The 18,545-nt window shown below is 46.2% G+C and overlaps 1 protein-coding gene across 2 annotated transcripts in view; it reads right to left on the reverse strand.

Moving 5' to 3' along the window:
- The window catches only part of galnt2 (UDP-N-acetyl-alpha-D-galactosamine:polypeptide N-acetylgalactosaminyltransferase 2), an 80,127-nt gene extending 69,230 nt beyond the window's left edge, over positions 1-10,897 (reverse strand). Inside the window, exon 1 of one of the 2 annotated variants that reach the window (XM_031579218.2) lies at positions 10,602-10,897. In XM_031579218.2, the coding sequence (XP_031435078.1) occupies positions 10,602-10,697 (96 nt within the window). In that variant the 5' untranslated portion in view covers positions 10,698-10,897. The remainder of the gene's footprint in view (positions 1-10,601) is intronic. The other variant, XM_012814314.2, reaches the window with a different exon arrangement.
- Positions 10,898-18,545: the final 7,648 nt, after the last annotated feature.

The following is an 18,545-nucleotide window of genomic DNA, read 5'->3' on the forward strand; positions in this document are numbered from 1 at the left end:
AGCCCTTGCCCAGAAGAGTAAGCACTTAGCACTGCACTGTCTAGGCCGTATCCTCACTTAGCTGCGAAATGGCCGTTGGATGAGCAATATTCAATTTGACTGAGCCGCATGAGATCGAAAACAGCACTTAAATTTGGCCATAATCATTACTGATAAAGGGTAGTGGGAGAAAAAGAGTTCGTTTTTAAGAGGAAAAGACAAGCATTCACATCAATGCCCAATGGGCGTAGATACGTCAGCTGCTTTGGCGTCTTTAAAAGCAATTTATCTGTATTTCGTAATCCCATGGGAGGAAGCCACAAAGACAGGAGTAAAACACCAGGGAAGGAACAGACCTTGTGCCATGCGCTCTGCTCTCCAGCTCCTCACAGACTAATGTCTCCCATCGCTCATAAATCCATCAAGATAAATAGTCACAAGGCAGCTATTTCCATCTGCCTTTCCCGTCAGCAGTGTCTTGCTTTTCAGCATACCGTGTTTAGCCCCTCGCTGCACAGGCCTTTGTGAAGGCAAATTACATTCTCTCCACATCTCCCATATCAAGCTTTGCAGGACCGAGCGAAATGGCTCTGTTTTTCTTTCTGTATATATTTAATGCATACTATTCCAACAAAGATAATGTTTGAGAGGTGCTTGAGAAACTGCTTGAAACCAACGACTTCACATAAGCCAGTACATGACAAGGGGAAGGACAACGAGTTCACGGTCCCATCCTGTGTGTCATGGTTTTACAGAAGTTGAAAGCAATGGAGAGTGTGTTTATTTAACCAATGGAAAGAAAACTCTCAATTACAATATGTCCATCACCAAGCAGCACATTCCCATCACGGGTGTAAAGGTAAGATATCCAAGAACTGGCTGATAGACAGAAATAACCATGGGTGGCACTCTCTGGAATGCCCTACTAAAATCATTTTTCACGAAGCATTGTTAACAAGCAAAAAAGATTCTTGTCTAAATTTCCCCCTCGGGATCTGTGAGTGTGTGTGTGTGTGTGTTTAAATACACCATTTTTTGTCCTTCTTTAACTTTCATTAATGTGATGCTGCACCGCGGGGAGTGCTTCTAAAATCATGCCAGATTGGGTTAATAAAAAATTCATGAGTGTTCGCAAGCCTTTTTGCCCCTCGTCACTGCTAAAGCTCACCAGAGGCTCACGGTTCTCGCCCCACAAACTGAGGCGTTGTGGGGACACTCTCCCGGTACCACATAATGCATTTCTCAGAAGAGGCGCCCCAGTGCCTGTCCTAATCAATTGAACTGAATGAGAATAAGGTCATCATCGTTAACAAGTGTTCTGCATGCGCTAAATTATGCAGAGGCAAGGCCGTACAGGCAGTTGTTCCTGGAGGCCTAACACCTAGATTAAAATAGCTCTTATAAAATGTGCCCAGTTTGATTTGGCTTTTTTAAGGTTTCTCAGCATATCAATAAAGAACAACTGGGTCACAAACACTCAAATGTATTAGTTGTCTGTTCCCTTTATATGGAATAAAGGACATGACTATTTTCTATCCAGGGGGACTGCATTGAACAATCTTAAATGAACATCATTATCTACTATTCTGCCTTTGCATAATATCGTTACACAGATGTAAAAGCTATTAAGGACACATCTAATGAATATGTTTATTACATTATCTCCAAATTCAGCAGACCTAATTCTCATCGCCTTCCATGCTAACTGCATCATTAGCAATCAAATAATTCTGTAATTTGGCAAAGACTAATGTTGGCTCTTTAGTCATAGCCCAAATAAGATTAAAGTGGCAATGTAATCTTCATGTCAATGAATAACTCTGATCACCAGCTGTAAAATACTGTGCTAAGGAAGTCATTGACACAATATTCTATCTCTCTCTCCTTGACCACAAATTCTCTATGACAAAGCTTCATGAAAGGAAATCCTTCTTTTTTTTCAGCTGTTCTTGTAACAGCTTGACTCATGACCTTGTGCTGACAAGGTTATGTTACAACAGGATTCCGCACAAAAAACAAACTTTAAATGAGTAAAACTACAGGTAACAAAGCATCAACTATCCTTCACCCAAGATTTGAGAAAATTATATATTTTATGGTCAAGAGTAAAGGGAAGCCTTATTATGGCAATGCTGCAGTGCTGTTCAGAAGAAGAAGAGCCCAAACAGCTGTTTTTGCAATGTGCCTGGAGCCAGATGTTCAACTCTCAGGGCATATGTAGGTAAAGTAACTGCCTCGGCAGCATCTTCTGTTCTTTGCTGCAAGCTTTTGCTAGTTGGCCGGGCCAAAAATCCACAACCCCCCACTAAAGCAGAACTTGAGAAGCCACCTATCATCATAAAGGTTAGCTTAAAGCTCAGTTTACGGCCTTGAAAAGGTTCCTGCTTAATCTGATGGCCGATGTTAAGCTGAGAATTTAGCTAAACTTGAAAACTTTCTTCTAAAAAACTAGAATAGGCCTTGTGACAAGCAGCAGAAAACGAATCTAAGAGAACTCAGAACAGCATTCTCAATTATCACAGGCATTACGGCGATTTCTTTAACCCACCACTTCCATAGAAATTACCACAATATATTTCCTATACAAACAGAAACTCACAAAAGCATATTTAGATCTGCACTGACAAAGCACAGTATCAAGCAGCAGCTTTTAATAGCTCCTTTTAGAAAAAGAAAACCTTTTTGCAAAACACAAGGCTAATGTCAGATTTATGAGGATGTTCTAAAGGAGCAATGAAGAAATGCTCAAGGCTGCTTGTTAGGCTTTGCCTTGTATCTAATGCTTGTCATTTGAAAAATACAAAATAAAATAGGAGCCTGTCTGCACAAAAATGAATGAAGAGTTTTTTTTTGTCTGGGTCCTTTGAAGTTGTACATTTATGGCAGAGTGAAAACTGCCTACTAGCTCGTTAGCATAGGGAATTATGAGTCTCAACTGCATTCAATTGCATTCAACAAACACTCACCAAAAATGCCCATCTCTCTTGTGAGAGGGATTAGATAGCACTCTAGTTATGAAGGGATTCTGAAAGCCCCAGCCAATTATAAATAGATTTCTCCCAAAAATCTGATCCTCTATTTGATCAGACAACAGAGGTGAATACAATGAAAAAGCTGATTCAGCCATTTCTTTCTTCCCTGCTCAAGAAAAAGGAGGTTTATTTCCTCACAACTGCAGAGGGTATGAGCACGGAAATGGGCCATTTTTCTACTCTGTTCTACTCGGTTATGAATGTTATGAATACAACCGAAACTCACATCCAGTGATGCATTGGATGCGAGCTCCAATAGGGTCATCAAGCCTTCAGTGATATCTATGCATCCAACTGAAATTAATACAATTAATTTGTGAAATCTACCATTTTGAAAGAATACCCATTTGCAACAATTAGGCCTGTACCCCTTTTGAGGACCTGTGCTACATTCAGCTCCTGTCGGGGTGCACTGTTGCCTCTCCACCAGCGCTCTATTATGGGCTTTATGGGCCTTTTAATGCAACTTACATTACCCTTCCACCACAAGTCACAAAGAAAAGAATACACAGAGCCTCTGTTGTGTCTGGAGCAGTTTAAAGAGCAGATGTATCACCATCATCATTATATAAGGTGTGCCTGAGATAACTGCTTTTTTGTGTGTGTGTGTGTGTGTGTGTGTGTTTGTGTCTTTGTGTGTATGTGCGTGCTTCTGGTGCTTGCTCTAGTAGAGAATGGGGAGAGTGAATAATACAGGAAAGGAAGGAACAAGAAACACCCCGACACAAGCTTTAAGGCCAGCTTTAAAAGGTTCTACAGAATTAAGCAGTGTAAACAAAGCATTTACTGAACACAATACATTATCTAATTTGGCCGGAAAAATTGGTTTGTCAGCATGAATACTTTTACATGGAAAAATATTTCACCAAACAGTTTGTGGTGATAACCGTCAGCTGACATTAAGCATGAAATGACATTAAGTGTGAAAACCGTGTGACACAAAGTGTGACATTTAAAAGGAGTCGACCAACAAATCCTTCATATCACTCACCCCTCTATAACATCATTAAAACGATGTGGTCATGTGAAAATTCCATAGGCATAATGCTGTAGTTTAAAGTCAGGGAAGTATACATTTCACACTTAAACTACAATGGTGAATACACAGAGGGGAACACATGGTCTACGCCATGTCGCAAAGTCAGCAAATGAAAACAGAAGTGAAACTGAAGTCAGTTAAGAATCGAAAATACTGGGCAATAACAAAACATCACCCACTCCACCTCACCGAAGCCAACACTGGCAGCGAGAATCGTGAAAAGGATGACAAAATAATAATGTAAATAATAATCTAATGGGACAACCACCTCACTCTGAAAATATACAATATGAATAACTAGCCCAAGGTCAGACACTGTCCTAGGGCTTTTGGATGAGTCCGCTTTTGCAAAAATCATTAAAACAAGGAGCGTCTCAAAGGTCCTAAGCTCTAGTTATCACGCATCACAGAAGCCAACCATCACCCTTCCACTATTTCTATCAAACTGCTTAGACACCAGAAATAGCTTAGTCTTAATCTAGTCTTTTCTTCTTCACTTCCACCAGGAGGGACCTAAATCTAAAGGGCTCTCCTATGCTTTTTTCCTGACACTGTGAAAATATCTTAAAGAGAAACTTCAGGATTTTTCAACCTGGGCCCTATTTTTTAGATCTTTTTGGGCCCAAAAATCGGTCAAGTAGTAAGTTAAACTGCTAAAAACAGCAACCGCATAACAGCTAAACAATGGAATCCTTTGAGGCAAGCCAGCACGTCAAAGTAAATCGCTTGTTTTGCTACTGACAGGCTCCAAAACTTTTTTATAAGAGTCTGACAAAATGTAAAGGATCTCTAGAGATATACCTGTGTGTTTGAGCAAATAAGATACAAGCAATTGTATAGATCAGATGAATTAGCCTAATCTCTAGAAGTGACTGAAATGTATAACCACTTTGAGCTGCATTCTTTGTATGAAAAGTGTTAGACAAATACAGCATTGTAGTTTATTCTGTAGGCATTATGTAAAGCCTTTAGGCTCCTGCCAGAAAGGTGCTATACAAATAAAATGTATTATTATTATTATTATAATAAAAGCGTAATCTACAATCAGCAGCATGCCAAACAATATGCTCTTCTTCAGACAGACCTATTTAGGGCACTGTCCCCCCCCCCCCTTTTTCCTGAAAGACTCTCACTTGTTCTCTATTAAACACTTATGATACAGGACAGAGCTTCCCAACCATCAGTGGCTTTATTATTTGTATCCTTCCCGTCAAGTGTGCAGTGCTCGAGAGAGACTGATCAATCCATCTACCCACAAACGAGGTTTCCGCAGCAAACAAAATAGGCTAGTCTGTATCCAGATATAGACTTCATCTTTCAATGGATTAACTGTAATGAGTTTTAGCCTAATATTAGAAACAAATTAGCACATTATCATTTTCTCATCAGATGCACAAGTTTAAATTGGGCTCAAGAGTTACCAAGTGAGCAAATCTACCCACGTGCAAGACAACTCCCTATGGTGGATTCCTAAGCTGCAGCAGCAGTTACATTGTGCATGACACAAACTGTTGCACTGACACATGGATTGCCCCACACAACTGAAGTTATTTAACAATCTGTAACAAGAGAGCCTGCATCAAAGTATACAAAACACATCTCTGGATAATTTTCCTGACTTGTGTATGTGTTTAGTAAACAAGGAGAAACATTTCAAGCCGTTTCAACTGCATAGATACATCCAGATTTGTGAATCATGACTTTTAGTTGCCCCTTTAGCAAGAAGGATGAAGGTGGAGAGGTCTACAGGACTTCCTCATAACCTGCCTTTCTTCCTGACCCCAGCGACATCACGTGAGGCTATAACCCTGGGGTATTCACCACACCAAAGCCTCACAGGCAACGGTTTCTTGAGGCCGAAACAGCTCTTTAAAACATATTTATGGTCACACATAAAATCTTCTGCTGGCCAAAGGTCAGCGAGAACAAGCCCATCAAATACAATGTGCTCCCCACATGGTTGAATCTTTCCGCCCACAGGTTAAACACGGCCTCTCTGTCTCTGTCTCTCTGTAGAGACCACAGCTTGAGACAACGGGTCACTTCATCAGGACAGATCTCATGTGAGCCATGTGTTGAGTCCTGAGCTGGAAACACTGTGGCAACTACGTATAAATCCTATGTCAAGGCTGGCTTTGTCAAAATACATAAATGACAATATGGGTTTAGCTCTCAAACCTAACAAGTAACATGACTTTTGACATTCTTTAAACCAAACCTTATTATAACAGACATTTAAAAGTTGGCATGTGCAATTTTGCTTTTAATGTTATACATAGGAGCTGCTATGACATGCATGACATGTTCTCTACAATCTTCCCATATATTTGAGCATGGCAAAAAGCGAGTCTTTAATTAAGACCTTATTACTGAGATGATGCAAAGCGTCTGTAATTTGGCAACAAAAGGGGGATAGCAGCTCAGAGGTAAGGAGGTTTCCATGGTGGTGGGGGATAATGTAACCACTATCCAGAAGCAATAATTAAAGAGGTACCAACATGGAGGTCTTCTACACTGCCACACACACGGCTCTCACCGAGTCGCATCCCCAGTTTGCAATCTGACTTGCAAATTGATGCATTTCCAATCGTCACACACTTGTAGGGTCAATGATTTTCCGTTTCAAAAAAATGCATTTTCCGTTTCACAGTTGGTGAATTCCGTTTCAGCTCATTTTGTTCACCCTGAGGTAGATTGATGGCTTAAAATGAGTGAATAATATGTGCCCTTCTTAGATTGTTGTTTGCCAGCCATCAACAGAACAGAAGACTAAACATTTTTTGTTTTAAATGCGATTGGGAAGACGAGCGCGTGAATGTGACTTTAGCTGAAATCTGTGGGTCAACCGTTGAAAAAGGGGGGCGCGGCCGGAGCAGAGTTCAGCGCAGACGTGACATTTTCTCAGTGGTTTTGTTCTTTAATTAATGTTTGTTCATCGTTGCAATCGTTGTTGTGTTTATTTGAAAGAAATATAGCCTTGCAGCCCAAAATACAGGGGAATTTGGGCGATTTGTATGAACAAAATGATGTTTCCGTTTCAAAGGTGCAATTCCGTTTCAAAGTGTTCATTCCGCGAATTCCGTCCGTTTTCCGTTATCGCGGAAAATCATTGGCCCTACACTTGGGCGTTGGCATGGACAGTGAGAACTGAGCACACCGCGAACCTCTGCCTACATTCATATTCACAAGGCCCCTGCTGTCTCCCACCAGGGAGGTGGTTAGGAGTGAGAGGTGGCAAGCGGAGCAATCAGGCTGTCAATAACTACACACCACTACACTCCACACTCAAGCAGAAGATAAAAGAAGACAACCTGTCCTGCTGGCCACCCCTATACACTCCCTATATGGCACTCAATGACAGATAACAGCAGTTCCTTCCTCGGATTCGACTGCAGATATTGAAGAGAAAGTATCCATGCGACCGCACTGACATTGCAAGCCTCAGAAAACCTGCTATGACTTTTTTTCTTCTTAACATTGATCTTTCCTTGGAAGTGGGGTCTCAAGGACACCCTCCTCCTCACCTCCCCCCCCCCCCTCAGCAGGGGAGAACAGGAACAAATTTTCTTGTGAGCCTGGACGGGGACACACACTCTCGACATCTGCTTGGAAATGCATTGCATAACCAACACAGTCGTGAAGCGGAAAAGCCTAGTGATATCACCAACCACTGCCGCTGACAAGAGCCTTGGTGACTTTTTTGGCAAACAAGCGTCTTGTCCAGTAAGCCGTTTAGTTCTCAAGAAACATTTGCAGCTCACAACATCAAAGTGGGATGGATAAAAATAGATCATCCCCTCAATGTGGCCGAAAGACGTCCAAGCTGGTGCGAGCAGCAACAGGAACTACTCGGTAGTCCCCATGTGAGGGATCCAGAGAGCAGGAGAGCGCAGTCCTGCAGCTGACGGCCTACCACCCAGCTGTTTGACACTCTGCACCCGCTGCACCTCTGTCAGCCACTCACGCAGCCTCTCCACAACAGCTGGTCATGCAGATAACTGATGTGGGCAGTGAATTCCCCTCTCACACTCTCCAGGAAAGTTGCACAAAGGCAAAAAGAGTAGAAACAGAGAGAAGTGAAAACAGGAAAAAGACAGACATACAGAAAGAGAGACATAGATGCTGGAAGGAGGGGTGTGTGTGTGTGGGGGGGGGGGGGGGGTGCACCCCCATCGACTGCTTCTCTTTGCTGCACGAAACCATCAGCTCTTTTCGGTCAATGCAGGCAAAATGCACAGTAGATGTAATTGTAAAGGTCGAGTATTAAATAAAAAGGGTTGATGCAATTTATCATCAATGTAAGCTGTATGTAAGATAACTTGTATTTTATTCAGTATATTTTTACACATATACTTATGTTATTGTGTATTCTTGTGTAACCATATCATATGGGATCAAATCTCATCTGGCGAAAATGGCCGCCATGGCCCCTGGGGGCCCAATTTGAAGCGCCTCAATTTCTAAATCTGATTAGGACCCCTTTGTTAGTATTTTCTGCCAAATGTAATGCTATGATCATAAAATGCACAACTGTTATGAGCTAAACAGCCCCACTACATACATTAATCGCGAAGGGGGGAAAAGAGAGACTGTATGTGCTGCCTGAACTGCGGGTGCATACTGCATGAGAGTCAAGCTGTCCAAGTCAGACTGGAATTGGAGCAGGAGAGCATCATCTTTCTGGCCGTCTGCTGGAATGCCTCTGGTGGGCTAGTTGCTCCTTTGTTGCTGCCAGAATTAATTCTTACTTAGCATTCTGTTAGGCTAAAAAATGTTTAGCTGATCACTCAGATTGTCTTGCTGTGTAGATTAGCTCATGTGTAATTCACAGTTTGCATGAGATTAGCCATGTTATGTGCAAATAAGTAATAAGTAGTAAGTGTATGATTATATAATTCATTTGATGTTAATATTAAAGTAATGAAAGCACTGTTCATTTTTTCTCTTTGTATTGTAAAGGTTTTCAACCCAACAACAGAACCCTAGGACAACTTAACCATCTAACAACCTAACTTCAATTAAAAAAAGGCGACTAAAGAAGGTGCTGTTTGAGTTGTGCCTGTGGGGGACTTATTGAGCCTAATGACTTTTGATATTGCACTTCTTGAAGGATTTTATTCCAGTTCCTTGACTGATGAGCATGCAAGACTATATGCCTCTTTGCATGAACCATTTTTGATTGTCATAATGATAAAGGCTTTCTAAACATCTAACTTTCACTTCATTTTGTTATTAATAGCTGTACACAACTGAAATTATTTCATGTTTGAGATTAATAAACTCAGTCTAATCAGCACTGCTATGTTGGACAGCGCTCTCCAAAGTGGGGTACCACGAAAGACATGATAATGGTGCGAGGGAAGTCCATGTGCGACAGGTGTGGTGGTGTGGTGGTCCATCCCCTCCCCCCCCCCGAAAATAGTTCCAACGTCAGGATATATAGAGGGTGAGTTGTAGCCAGCGCTGTTTTTTTAAAAATACATAATAAGTAAACACAGAGCAGCAGGATCGTGGGGGTGATGGAAAATAATTAAGACCATGCTGAAACAAAATCAGTGAAATGCCATTTCTTTCCTGTCAACTGTCTGAAAGAGGAAAGCAGCCAACAGCACACATCGTAAACAATACAATGTCTTTCCTGTTTGTAATTTGTAACATGGCCTTGTGGGAACTCTTTGTTACAACACGTTCACTCATTAAATGCATCTTATACCCCAATGGAGATACCTCTAATAACATATGACTGAATGGAATGGCTGACAACTGATCTGGCCGGGATCCCTCCAGATCTGAACACAGCGGAGCAGTTAACTGACAGTAGGATGAGAGGCGAAATATTGACACTGACTGTGTCATTCGTGCCGAGACTACAAAGGCTGCTTTCAACAAGGAGAATAGCCTACTGAGGCTGGCTCACGAAGTTCTACCGACTTGGGCATTCATCACTTAAGCTAGCAATGGTAAGCTAAGCTAGTTACTGGTCTTTAATTAAAACTCAGTGGCAGTATGAGGTCCGTTTGTCCACATCAAATCGATTGATGTGCTCGACCCCATTCTTGGAATAGTCTGACCAGAAATGAGATATTATTCTCGGGAGCATCGCCGGGAGGAGGAATGTCCCAATCTTGGTGTTCAGTGAACTAAGGCTCACAATTAGCACGTAAGGTTAGCTATGCTAGTAGCTGGCTAAGGTTGATGCCAATTTTGAGACCAGTCCTCTTTAAATTCAATCACAGCAAACCAACTGATAGCACCGAGCGGCGCCGGGAGCACCTGGCGATAACAGTATCGTTGCCTTTCTTTGTGCAAATAAACGCCTATTAAAACACATTATCGGCGGCAAGAAACAATTTGCAAGTTGCTGTAATATTAATGATAAAATATACTGACATATTTTCCAACATTGTATCACTATTCAGCGCACTGAAGATCCATGGCCAAACCCTTTTATATGTAATAAAATGCAAAATATCTCAAGCCATAACTTGCCTAATAATAAATGCTTGTCGCAAAATCAATAAGTTAACCACCAACCAAAGAGAGACTCTTACCTTTCGGTTCAACGTTGTTCCCGAGTAGAAATAGTATGCTATGCCAAGTACCCAAAGGACGGCGAAACATAATAATATCCTTGATTTTCTCCGCATCGCTGTGAATTAAATGTGAAAAATCAGCGGGGCTAAGGCTCGCTTGTTTTGATTAAAGCTTGAGATGTCCGATCTGTGACCAGCGTTTGCTCCTTGCTGAGCAGCACTCAAAGGCTCCAGCTGCAGCCGACTAGAAGGAGCAGGAAACAGCCAACATCACCGGGTTAGAGGGGAAAGGGTAACAGATTCTAATCCAATCACGCTCTACAGAGACACCAAAGGAGGAGGAGAGATGAGTGGGGTGGGCTAGCCCGTCTGACTGTAGGCTACACTTAAACCAACAGAGGAATCGTTGTTTCGAGACAGTCTGCGATTTATAAATGGGCCAAATAAATCTGTCTCAATACAGAAAAGGCTGACCACTGATCTCACAAATCATGACGCTGATCTCATGACATCAATAAAACTATTGGCAAAAGCCAATGTGATGTGAGCGACTGCGCAAGATTTGGGCTGATTTCTGCCACAAATCTAGTGAAACTAATCAAATCTGAAACAATCAAATCAGAAATGTTGTCCGAGAAGGGAATTGGATTTAACAAACAAAAATGCTAAATGACCAGGTTAAAACGTGTGCTTACGTCCTACAGTCCGTATTAGGACATCAGTTATATGCTTTATAAGACTAAATACTGGTCTAAAGTTTATCTTACCATGGCTGGCAAAAGTTTGCAGAAGAAAAGTTTGGGTCTATGTATTTATTCATTCAAACAAAGATGAGTCAAAATGCTTCTTTGTTGATTGATTATAAATCAATGCTATTGAGTGCAGTGCAAGGCTGGACCAGGGGTACGTTCGTCGTAGGTTTGAAGCTAAGTTAATCAATTGGCCTTTTAGCCCGTTAAGATTAGCGAGCTGATTGAGAACAGCAAATATCGGTTCGTTAACGGCTGATCCGCATCCTAATCATGTGGTTAATTTCAACCAGGCTAAAGTTATCATGGCATTTGCGCGTGCACGTCCTACTTCAAAAGGCAGGAAAGGTCGATCACCAAAACCATGATTTTCTAACGGTATAATGGTTCTAAACTCAAAGAAAAGGGCTCTTTTTTTCTCCGCTGGCGAGTAGGAGATGAACATGAACGCTTATGAAGAATACAAGACCATAATCATGACAAAATTCAACACCACCACCGCTGTGAGAGCAAGGTGTGTTGGGATGTTTATAGGGTGATATCTATGTATGAATACCTGATGGCAAGTGTCCACTGGTACAGAGGTTTCCTCTACCGATTTGAATCTGCATGGTTACAAGTTCAAATCCCTCACCTCCTTCCTCGATGTAGTTTTACATTTCCTTGGAAGTCGCTTTGAATAAAAGCGTCTATTAATACATTTAGTCATTTAACAACAAATACAATAAATTGAAGCAGTGAAAATAAATTGTCTGTATTTCTCTCTATTCTTATCATGAGTCCACCTTAATCATTTTCTACTATAATGATATGCTATGGTGTACTAATAACACTCATATAATTATGAGTGCTTTGTTCTCCGCATCACCGACACTACAAAAATGTACCACTCGCAAAAAAGCGCAAGACAGTCAATGTTCGACTGTGGTGTTTGCAATAAAAGACTCGAGAAGGTCTTGTAAATTAATGATTCCTTGTCGGCTGAATCGGTAGCGCTCATACAAGAATAATGGATCTTGGCGATCGCAAAGAACTCTCTCCCTCCGCTAATCTAACTCTAATATCAGTCCTTGGTCAATGGGATCCCTCCTTTTTCCGGGGGTGTGGCAAGTTTATCCAGCTACACTTAAGTTAGCCTGCCCTGGAGCAGGTTAGTGCTAATCGATATGTAACTATGGTGATTTATCAAAAGTTGCTTCCACGAACCAAAAAGAGGGGCGTTCCTTATCGCAGTTCACTGCGATATAACACAATGGTACATGACGAATGTCATGGCTACAAATCGAAGCATTTATCTATTCACGCCTGAAAGGCCGCGAGATCTGTCAGCGCGCGCTCCTGGCCCCGCCTGCCAGGAGTACTATAATACCATTACGCGCGCCCAGATCTGCCTCTTTTGGAAACTTCGCAAGACGGAGTGAACATCTCTGAGTATATCTCAAACGCTTACCACAGTCAAAAGAGTTTTGTGTGCTTTCGCTCTCTACGGGTTGGTGAGTTATCGGGTTCCTTAACCCTCACTAGCTCAGGGCGCCACGAAATTCATTGGCTTAATTCATTGGCTTAATTTCATTCGAAAGTAGTTGCTGCTATCCTTGCTGCCTGGCTGGCTAAGTCTCTGACTAGCCTGCTAGCTTGCTAACAACGTGTTCGTTGCAGATAGTGTGCTTGTGTTTAACATTCTTCTCTACTTTCAGATTGATAAAGATGGCCAGACACTACCCCGACTGCGGTCACGTCCGTCCCAAGGGCGACCGCCACCGTCGGTGCGTGACCTGCCTAGGCAGGGACCACACGGAGGGCGCCTTCTCAGGCGAAGCCCCTGTCTGTCCCATCTGTGCTAGCCTCCCGCTAGCTAAGGCTACCAGGCGCCTTGCGTTCTGGAAGCGCAAGGACGCCGAGGAGACTGCACTAGTTCCATCCGGGGCTGACGCCCCCGTAAGAATGAGTGCGTCTTCAGCCTTGGACTTGGTGAGCGTGAGCAGTCGCCTTGCGGCGGCAGCTCCGCTCCCGGGTCTCTCCCCGTCTCCGCCGCCTGTCAGCCCTGGGGCTGCGGGCAGCGAGGCGGAGGAGCTTCAACCAAGCGGTGTCCAGGCAATCCCCCACGAGGCGCTCGAGCTGGACATCAGCCTGGATGATGATAGTCTGCTAGACTTCTCCGATGGGCACAGCTCAATCGCGGAAGCAATGCAGATGAGCCATGACGTCAGGTTGCGGGTGGAGACACCTCCTACCTCGTCTCGGCTCCTGGGCCAGCAACTCCACGAGGTTGCGCTGAGAGCAGCCAGCTGCCTCGGGCTCCCTCTCCCTCCCCCTCCCAGTGTGCGGTCCTCGCTGCTGGACGGGGAGTTCTATGCTGGCCCCGCCACGTCAGTTCCCTCCAGCATCCCCTTCTTTGAGGAGGTGCACGAGGAACTGCAGGCGACATGGGCGATACCCTACTCGGGCCGAGCCCCGGTGCCGGGGTTCGCACCCTACATGCAGCTCCACATGGCTAAGGAGAGGGGCTACCTCTCCTTTCCTCAGGTGGAGGATGCAGTAGCGGGCTACCTCTCGCCCACATCCCCCACGATGCGTCTCGGCCAGAAGCCTCTCCTGCCCACGCGGGTGAGCAGACACCAGGCTCAGCTGGCAGAGAAGTCCTACTTGGCTGCAGGGCAGGCTGCCTGCACGACCAATACGGCTGCGTTGCTACAGCGCTACCAGGCAAAGCTCCTGACTGAGCTTGCCTTGTCGCTGGGGGAAGATCACCCGTCTGTGGCAGAACTCCGTCGCGCGACGGATCTGTCGCTCAGACTAACTCGGTGCACGGCACAGGCACTGGGGAGGGTGATGGGTGCCGCGGTGGCTACCCAGAGGTCTCTGTGGCTATCACTGGCTAAGCTGTCAGACAGAGAAAAAGCACCACTCCTCGACGCCCCGGTCTCTGTTCAGGGCGCCTTCGGGGAAGCAGTGGTCACAATGGCTGCCAAGTTCGAAGAACAGCAGAAGAGCAGAGAGGTATTCCAGGCTTGGATGCCTCGCTCTAGTGGCGCGGGTGAGACGTCCTCCTCAGGACACACCACACCCGCACCGGGCCGGAAGAGAAGCGGGTTCCGCTCGCCAGCGCCTCCAGCAAAGGTATCCACCGGGCGAGGCTGGCAGAGACAACCCTTCCGCCCTCCAGCGCAGCCTGCAGCACAACAACCAGCTGCGCGCCCTGCCCAGGGCGCAGCCCAGGCTCCGCGGCAGCACTCCGTTTGCCGCGGGCGAGGCAGAGGGAGACCTCAGGCTCCCTGACCGTGACAGTCAGCCACTCGTCACACAGGGGGGAGCGGTGGAGCCCACACCACCTCCAAAGAAATCAGCCCGTTGCTCACATGTGGAAATCATGTCCAGCACGGTAAGCAGGTTTTCACAAGCACCACAATCATATGTCCTAACTCCTGTCCCAGATGGCGCAGTGCCCAGGCATGCTTGTGCAACTCCCCCCGCGATGCACACAGTGCGATCGCACCCCCAATTTTTTTTCGAAAACATGAGGGGGCAGCCCCAGATCTCGTCCCCCTCCCTAGGCGGAGTGGGTGTAGATCTAGGCTTAGACCCATTGACCATGAGCGGGTTAGTCCCCGACAAATTCAACTCAGAGCACAACCTCCCCGGTTGTGCAGAAAGTTGCGCGCATGCGCAGTGTCACCATGGGTGCTAAAGACGGTCTCAAAGGGTTACGTTCTGCAGTTCGCCCGTTCCCCTCCGCCTTTCAGCAGAGTAATACAGTCTGTAATACAGCGAGAACAGTCTCACTTCCTACGGGAAGAGATTATCTCCCTGCTCAGAAAAAATGCCATAAGCAGAGTTCCTTTCAAAGAAAGGAATGCAGGCTTCTACAGCCGTTACTTCCTCGTACCCAAAAGAGACGGGAATTATCGGCCTATATTAGATCTACGTGTGTTAAACAAAGCACTCATGCCGCTGCGGTTCAGAATGTTGACCCCACGCAGGCTTGTGCAGTTTATAAGGCCAAACGATTGGTTTATCACGATAGACTTAAAAGACGCTTATTTCCACATTCCGATCCACCACAGACATCGGAAATATCTGAGGTTTGCGTTCGGAGGAATAGCGTACCAATTCAACGCACTCCCATTCGGCCTGTCCCTAGCGCCGAGGGTATTCACAAAGTGCGTAGAGGCAGCTATCGCCCCATTACGTCTACGCGGCTTACGCGTGTACAACTATTTGGACGACTGGTTAATTGCTTCCCATTCAAAAGCTGCAGCGGTGCAGGATGGCCATCTAGTGGTGGCACACCTGTATCGACTGGGTTTTGTTGTAAACAGAGAGAAAAGCGTTCTCTGCCCCAGGCAAGTTACGCATTTTCTGGGTATGATCTTAGACTCCACCTCCATGGAGGTCAGGCTGTCTCAAGAACGGATAAGTGCCATCAAAGCATGCGTGCGCCAGTTCGACGGGGACAGTCAGTCTCGTCGCTGTGCTGCCAACGCCTGTTAGGAATGATGGCGTCGGCCGCTATAGCGCTCCCGTTAGGGATGTTGCGTATGCGGCCATTCCAAATATGGTACCTGTCTATGAAGCTCAACGCAGTCACAGACAGGCATCGCAGAGTAGTGGTGTCCTCCAGATGCAGGAAAGCCCTGGCGATCTGGAGAACCCCTGGTTTCTCGCCGCGTCAGGCACTATGGGCATAGTGTCGCGTCGCGTGGTGGTGACCACAGACGCTTCCACCAAAGGCTGGGGAGCGGTCTGCGAAGGGAGAGGCGTGAACGGTCTCTGGTCTGTGACAGAAGCCGCGTCTCACATAAATGTGTTAGAGCTGCGAACAGTAGTCCTAGCTCTACAACACTTTCTGCCCAGGCTGAGTGGTCAGCATGTACTAGTAAGGACGGACAACACTGCGACCTTGGCATATATAAATCGCCAGGGCGGAGTGCGCTCCCCGTCATTACACCATTGGGCGACTCGCCTGCTCCTGTGGGCAGCGAGACACGTCCTGTCCCTCAGGGCAGTTCATATACCAGGCCACCTCAACTACGGTGCAGACCTGTTATCGAGGGGCGATCCTCGAGCAGCAGACTGGTGCCTTCACCCACAAGTGATAGGTCAGATCTGGGTGCGTTTTTTCAAGGCGCAGGTGGACCTGTTCGCGAACAGGCAGAACACCTGCTGCCCGCTCTGGTTCTCGCTAGGGGGCGACGATCCCCCACTAGGCATAGACGCGCTGGGCCACCAGTGGCCAGCCCTACCCCTATATGCTTTTCCCCCGATCCCGCTCCTCCAGCAGGTGCTGTGCAGGATTGCGGGCGAGGGCAGGGAATTGATATTGATAGCCCCCCACTGGCCCAACCAGCCGTGGGTGGCAGATCTGGTCAATATGTCAGTGCAGCAGCCTTGGGAGCTGCCTCTACGGAGAGACCTCCTAACGCAGGCGCACAGGACGGTGTGGCACCCCCATCCGGAGTGGTGGCGTCTCAAAGCCTGGCACCTGAAAGGTGCAGGCTCATAGCGTCAGGCTTGTCGGACGCGGTGGTGGCTACAATACAGAGTGCCCAAGCTGTATCAACACGGGCTCTGTATACGCTGAAGTGGCGCAGTTTTGAGCAGTGGTGTGCTGCGCGTCAGCACGACCCCGTTAACTGCGCGCTGGGCGTTATTCTCGAATTCCTACAGCAGTTGTTTGATGAGGGGAAGGCGGCTTCTACTCTCAAAGTGTACATGGCTGCCATTTCAGCCTGCCACGCAGGCATTAATGGCAGTTCTCCTGGCAGTCACCCGCTAGCGTCACGCTTTATGGCGGGGGTGAGACGGCTCAGGGTGCCAGAGAGACACCTCATACCCTCTTGGGATCTGCTAGTGGTGTTACGTGCTCTCACAGGGCCTCCGTTCGAGCCCCTGGAGACAGTGGACATAAAGTTTGTCTCTTTAAAGACCGCGCTGCTGCTGGCGTTAACGTCAGCAAAACGCGTTGGTGACATGCAAGCCCTGTCAGTCAGTCCATCGTGCCTTCAGTTCTCGATCGCTGGTGACAGAGTGGTTATGCGACCTAATGCTGCTTACACACCTAAAGTGGTGGTAACCCCATTCCGCAATCAGGTGATTGAATTAGCAGTTTTCTCGCCTCCTCCTTTTGCGTCAGCAGAGGAGGAACGTTTGAATAAACTCTGTCCAGTGCGCGCTCTCCGCTGTTACGCAGAGCGCACTAGAGCTTTCAGACAGTCAGATCAGCTATTCGTGTGCTTCGGTGCACGCGCAAAAGGCAGACCTCTATCAAAACCGAGCCTCTCCCGTTGGATAGTAGAGGCTATCGTGTTGTCTTATAAGAGCTTGTCTTTAGATCCCCCGGAGAAGTTGCATGCGCACTCTACGCGGGGGGTCTCGTCTTCCTGGGCCTTACTAAAGGGCGTCTCAGTGGAAGATATTTGCAAAGCTGCAAGCTGGAGTTCTCGCCACACTTTCATTAGATTCTATATGTTAGATGTGGCTGAACCTAGTTTTCTTCATAGCGTTCTGCGGGCAAGCGATCTCTGAATCCCTTGGCCTGAGAACGATAGATATGATAAGTGTGTTCATTAGTGTCTACATGTTATGTTGCACATGAAACATCCCAGGGTTTTCTTACGGGCGCAGGATCACGGATCCCTGTCGCCTATGATAAAGGTGGCCCTGTTAAATTCTTGGTGTTCTGCAGGCGAGCGATCTCTGAATCCCCTGACCTGAGAACGATGTATATGATAAGTGTGTTCATCGGTGTCTACATGTTTGTTGCACATGAAACACTCCAGGGTGGTTTCCTACAGGCGCAGGATCGCGATCCTTGCCGCCTATGACAAGGGTTGCCCTGTTAATATGTTCACCGCCAGCGGCCGTATGAACCTCTATGAGGGCAAAGGCTTCAGTAGAGCTGGTGTGTGTAATTGGCTGCCACTGTATTATCACGCGGGAATGTATAGGGTCCCATTGTGTTATATCGCAGTGAACTGCGATAAGGAACGTCTCGGTTACTTACGTAACCTCGGTTCCTTAAGCAGGAACCAGATATAACAAGGTTGGCGTGTACAGTGTTACCTTGGACTGATTGTCTTGCTCAGTTTCTTTCCAAGGCAGATCTGGGCGCGCGTAATGGTATTATAGTACTCCTGGCAGGCGGGGCCAGGAGCGCGCGCTGACAGATCTCGCGGCCTTTCAGGCGTGAATAGATAAATGCTTCGATTTGTAG

The sequence above is a fragment of the Clupea harengus genome, chromosome 13 (genome assembly GCF_900700415.2).
Source record: "Clupea harengus chromosome 13, Ch_v2.0.2, whole genome shotgun sequence".
Lineage (NCBI taxonomy): Eukaryota > Metazoa > Chordata > Actinopteri > Clupeiformes > Clupeidae > Clupea > Clupea harengus.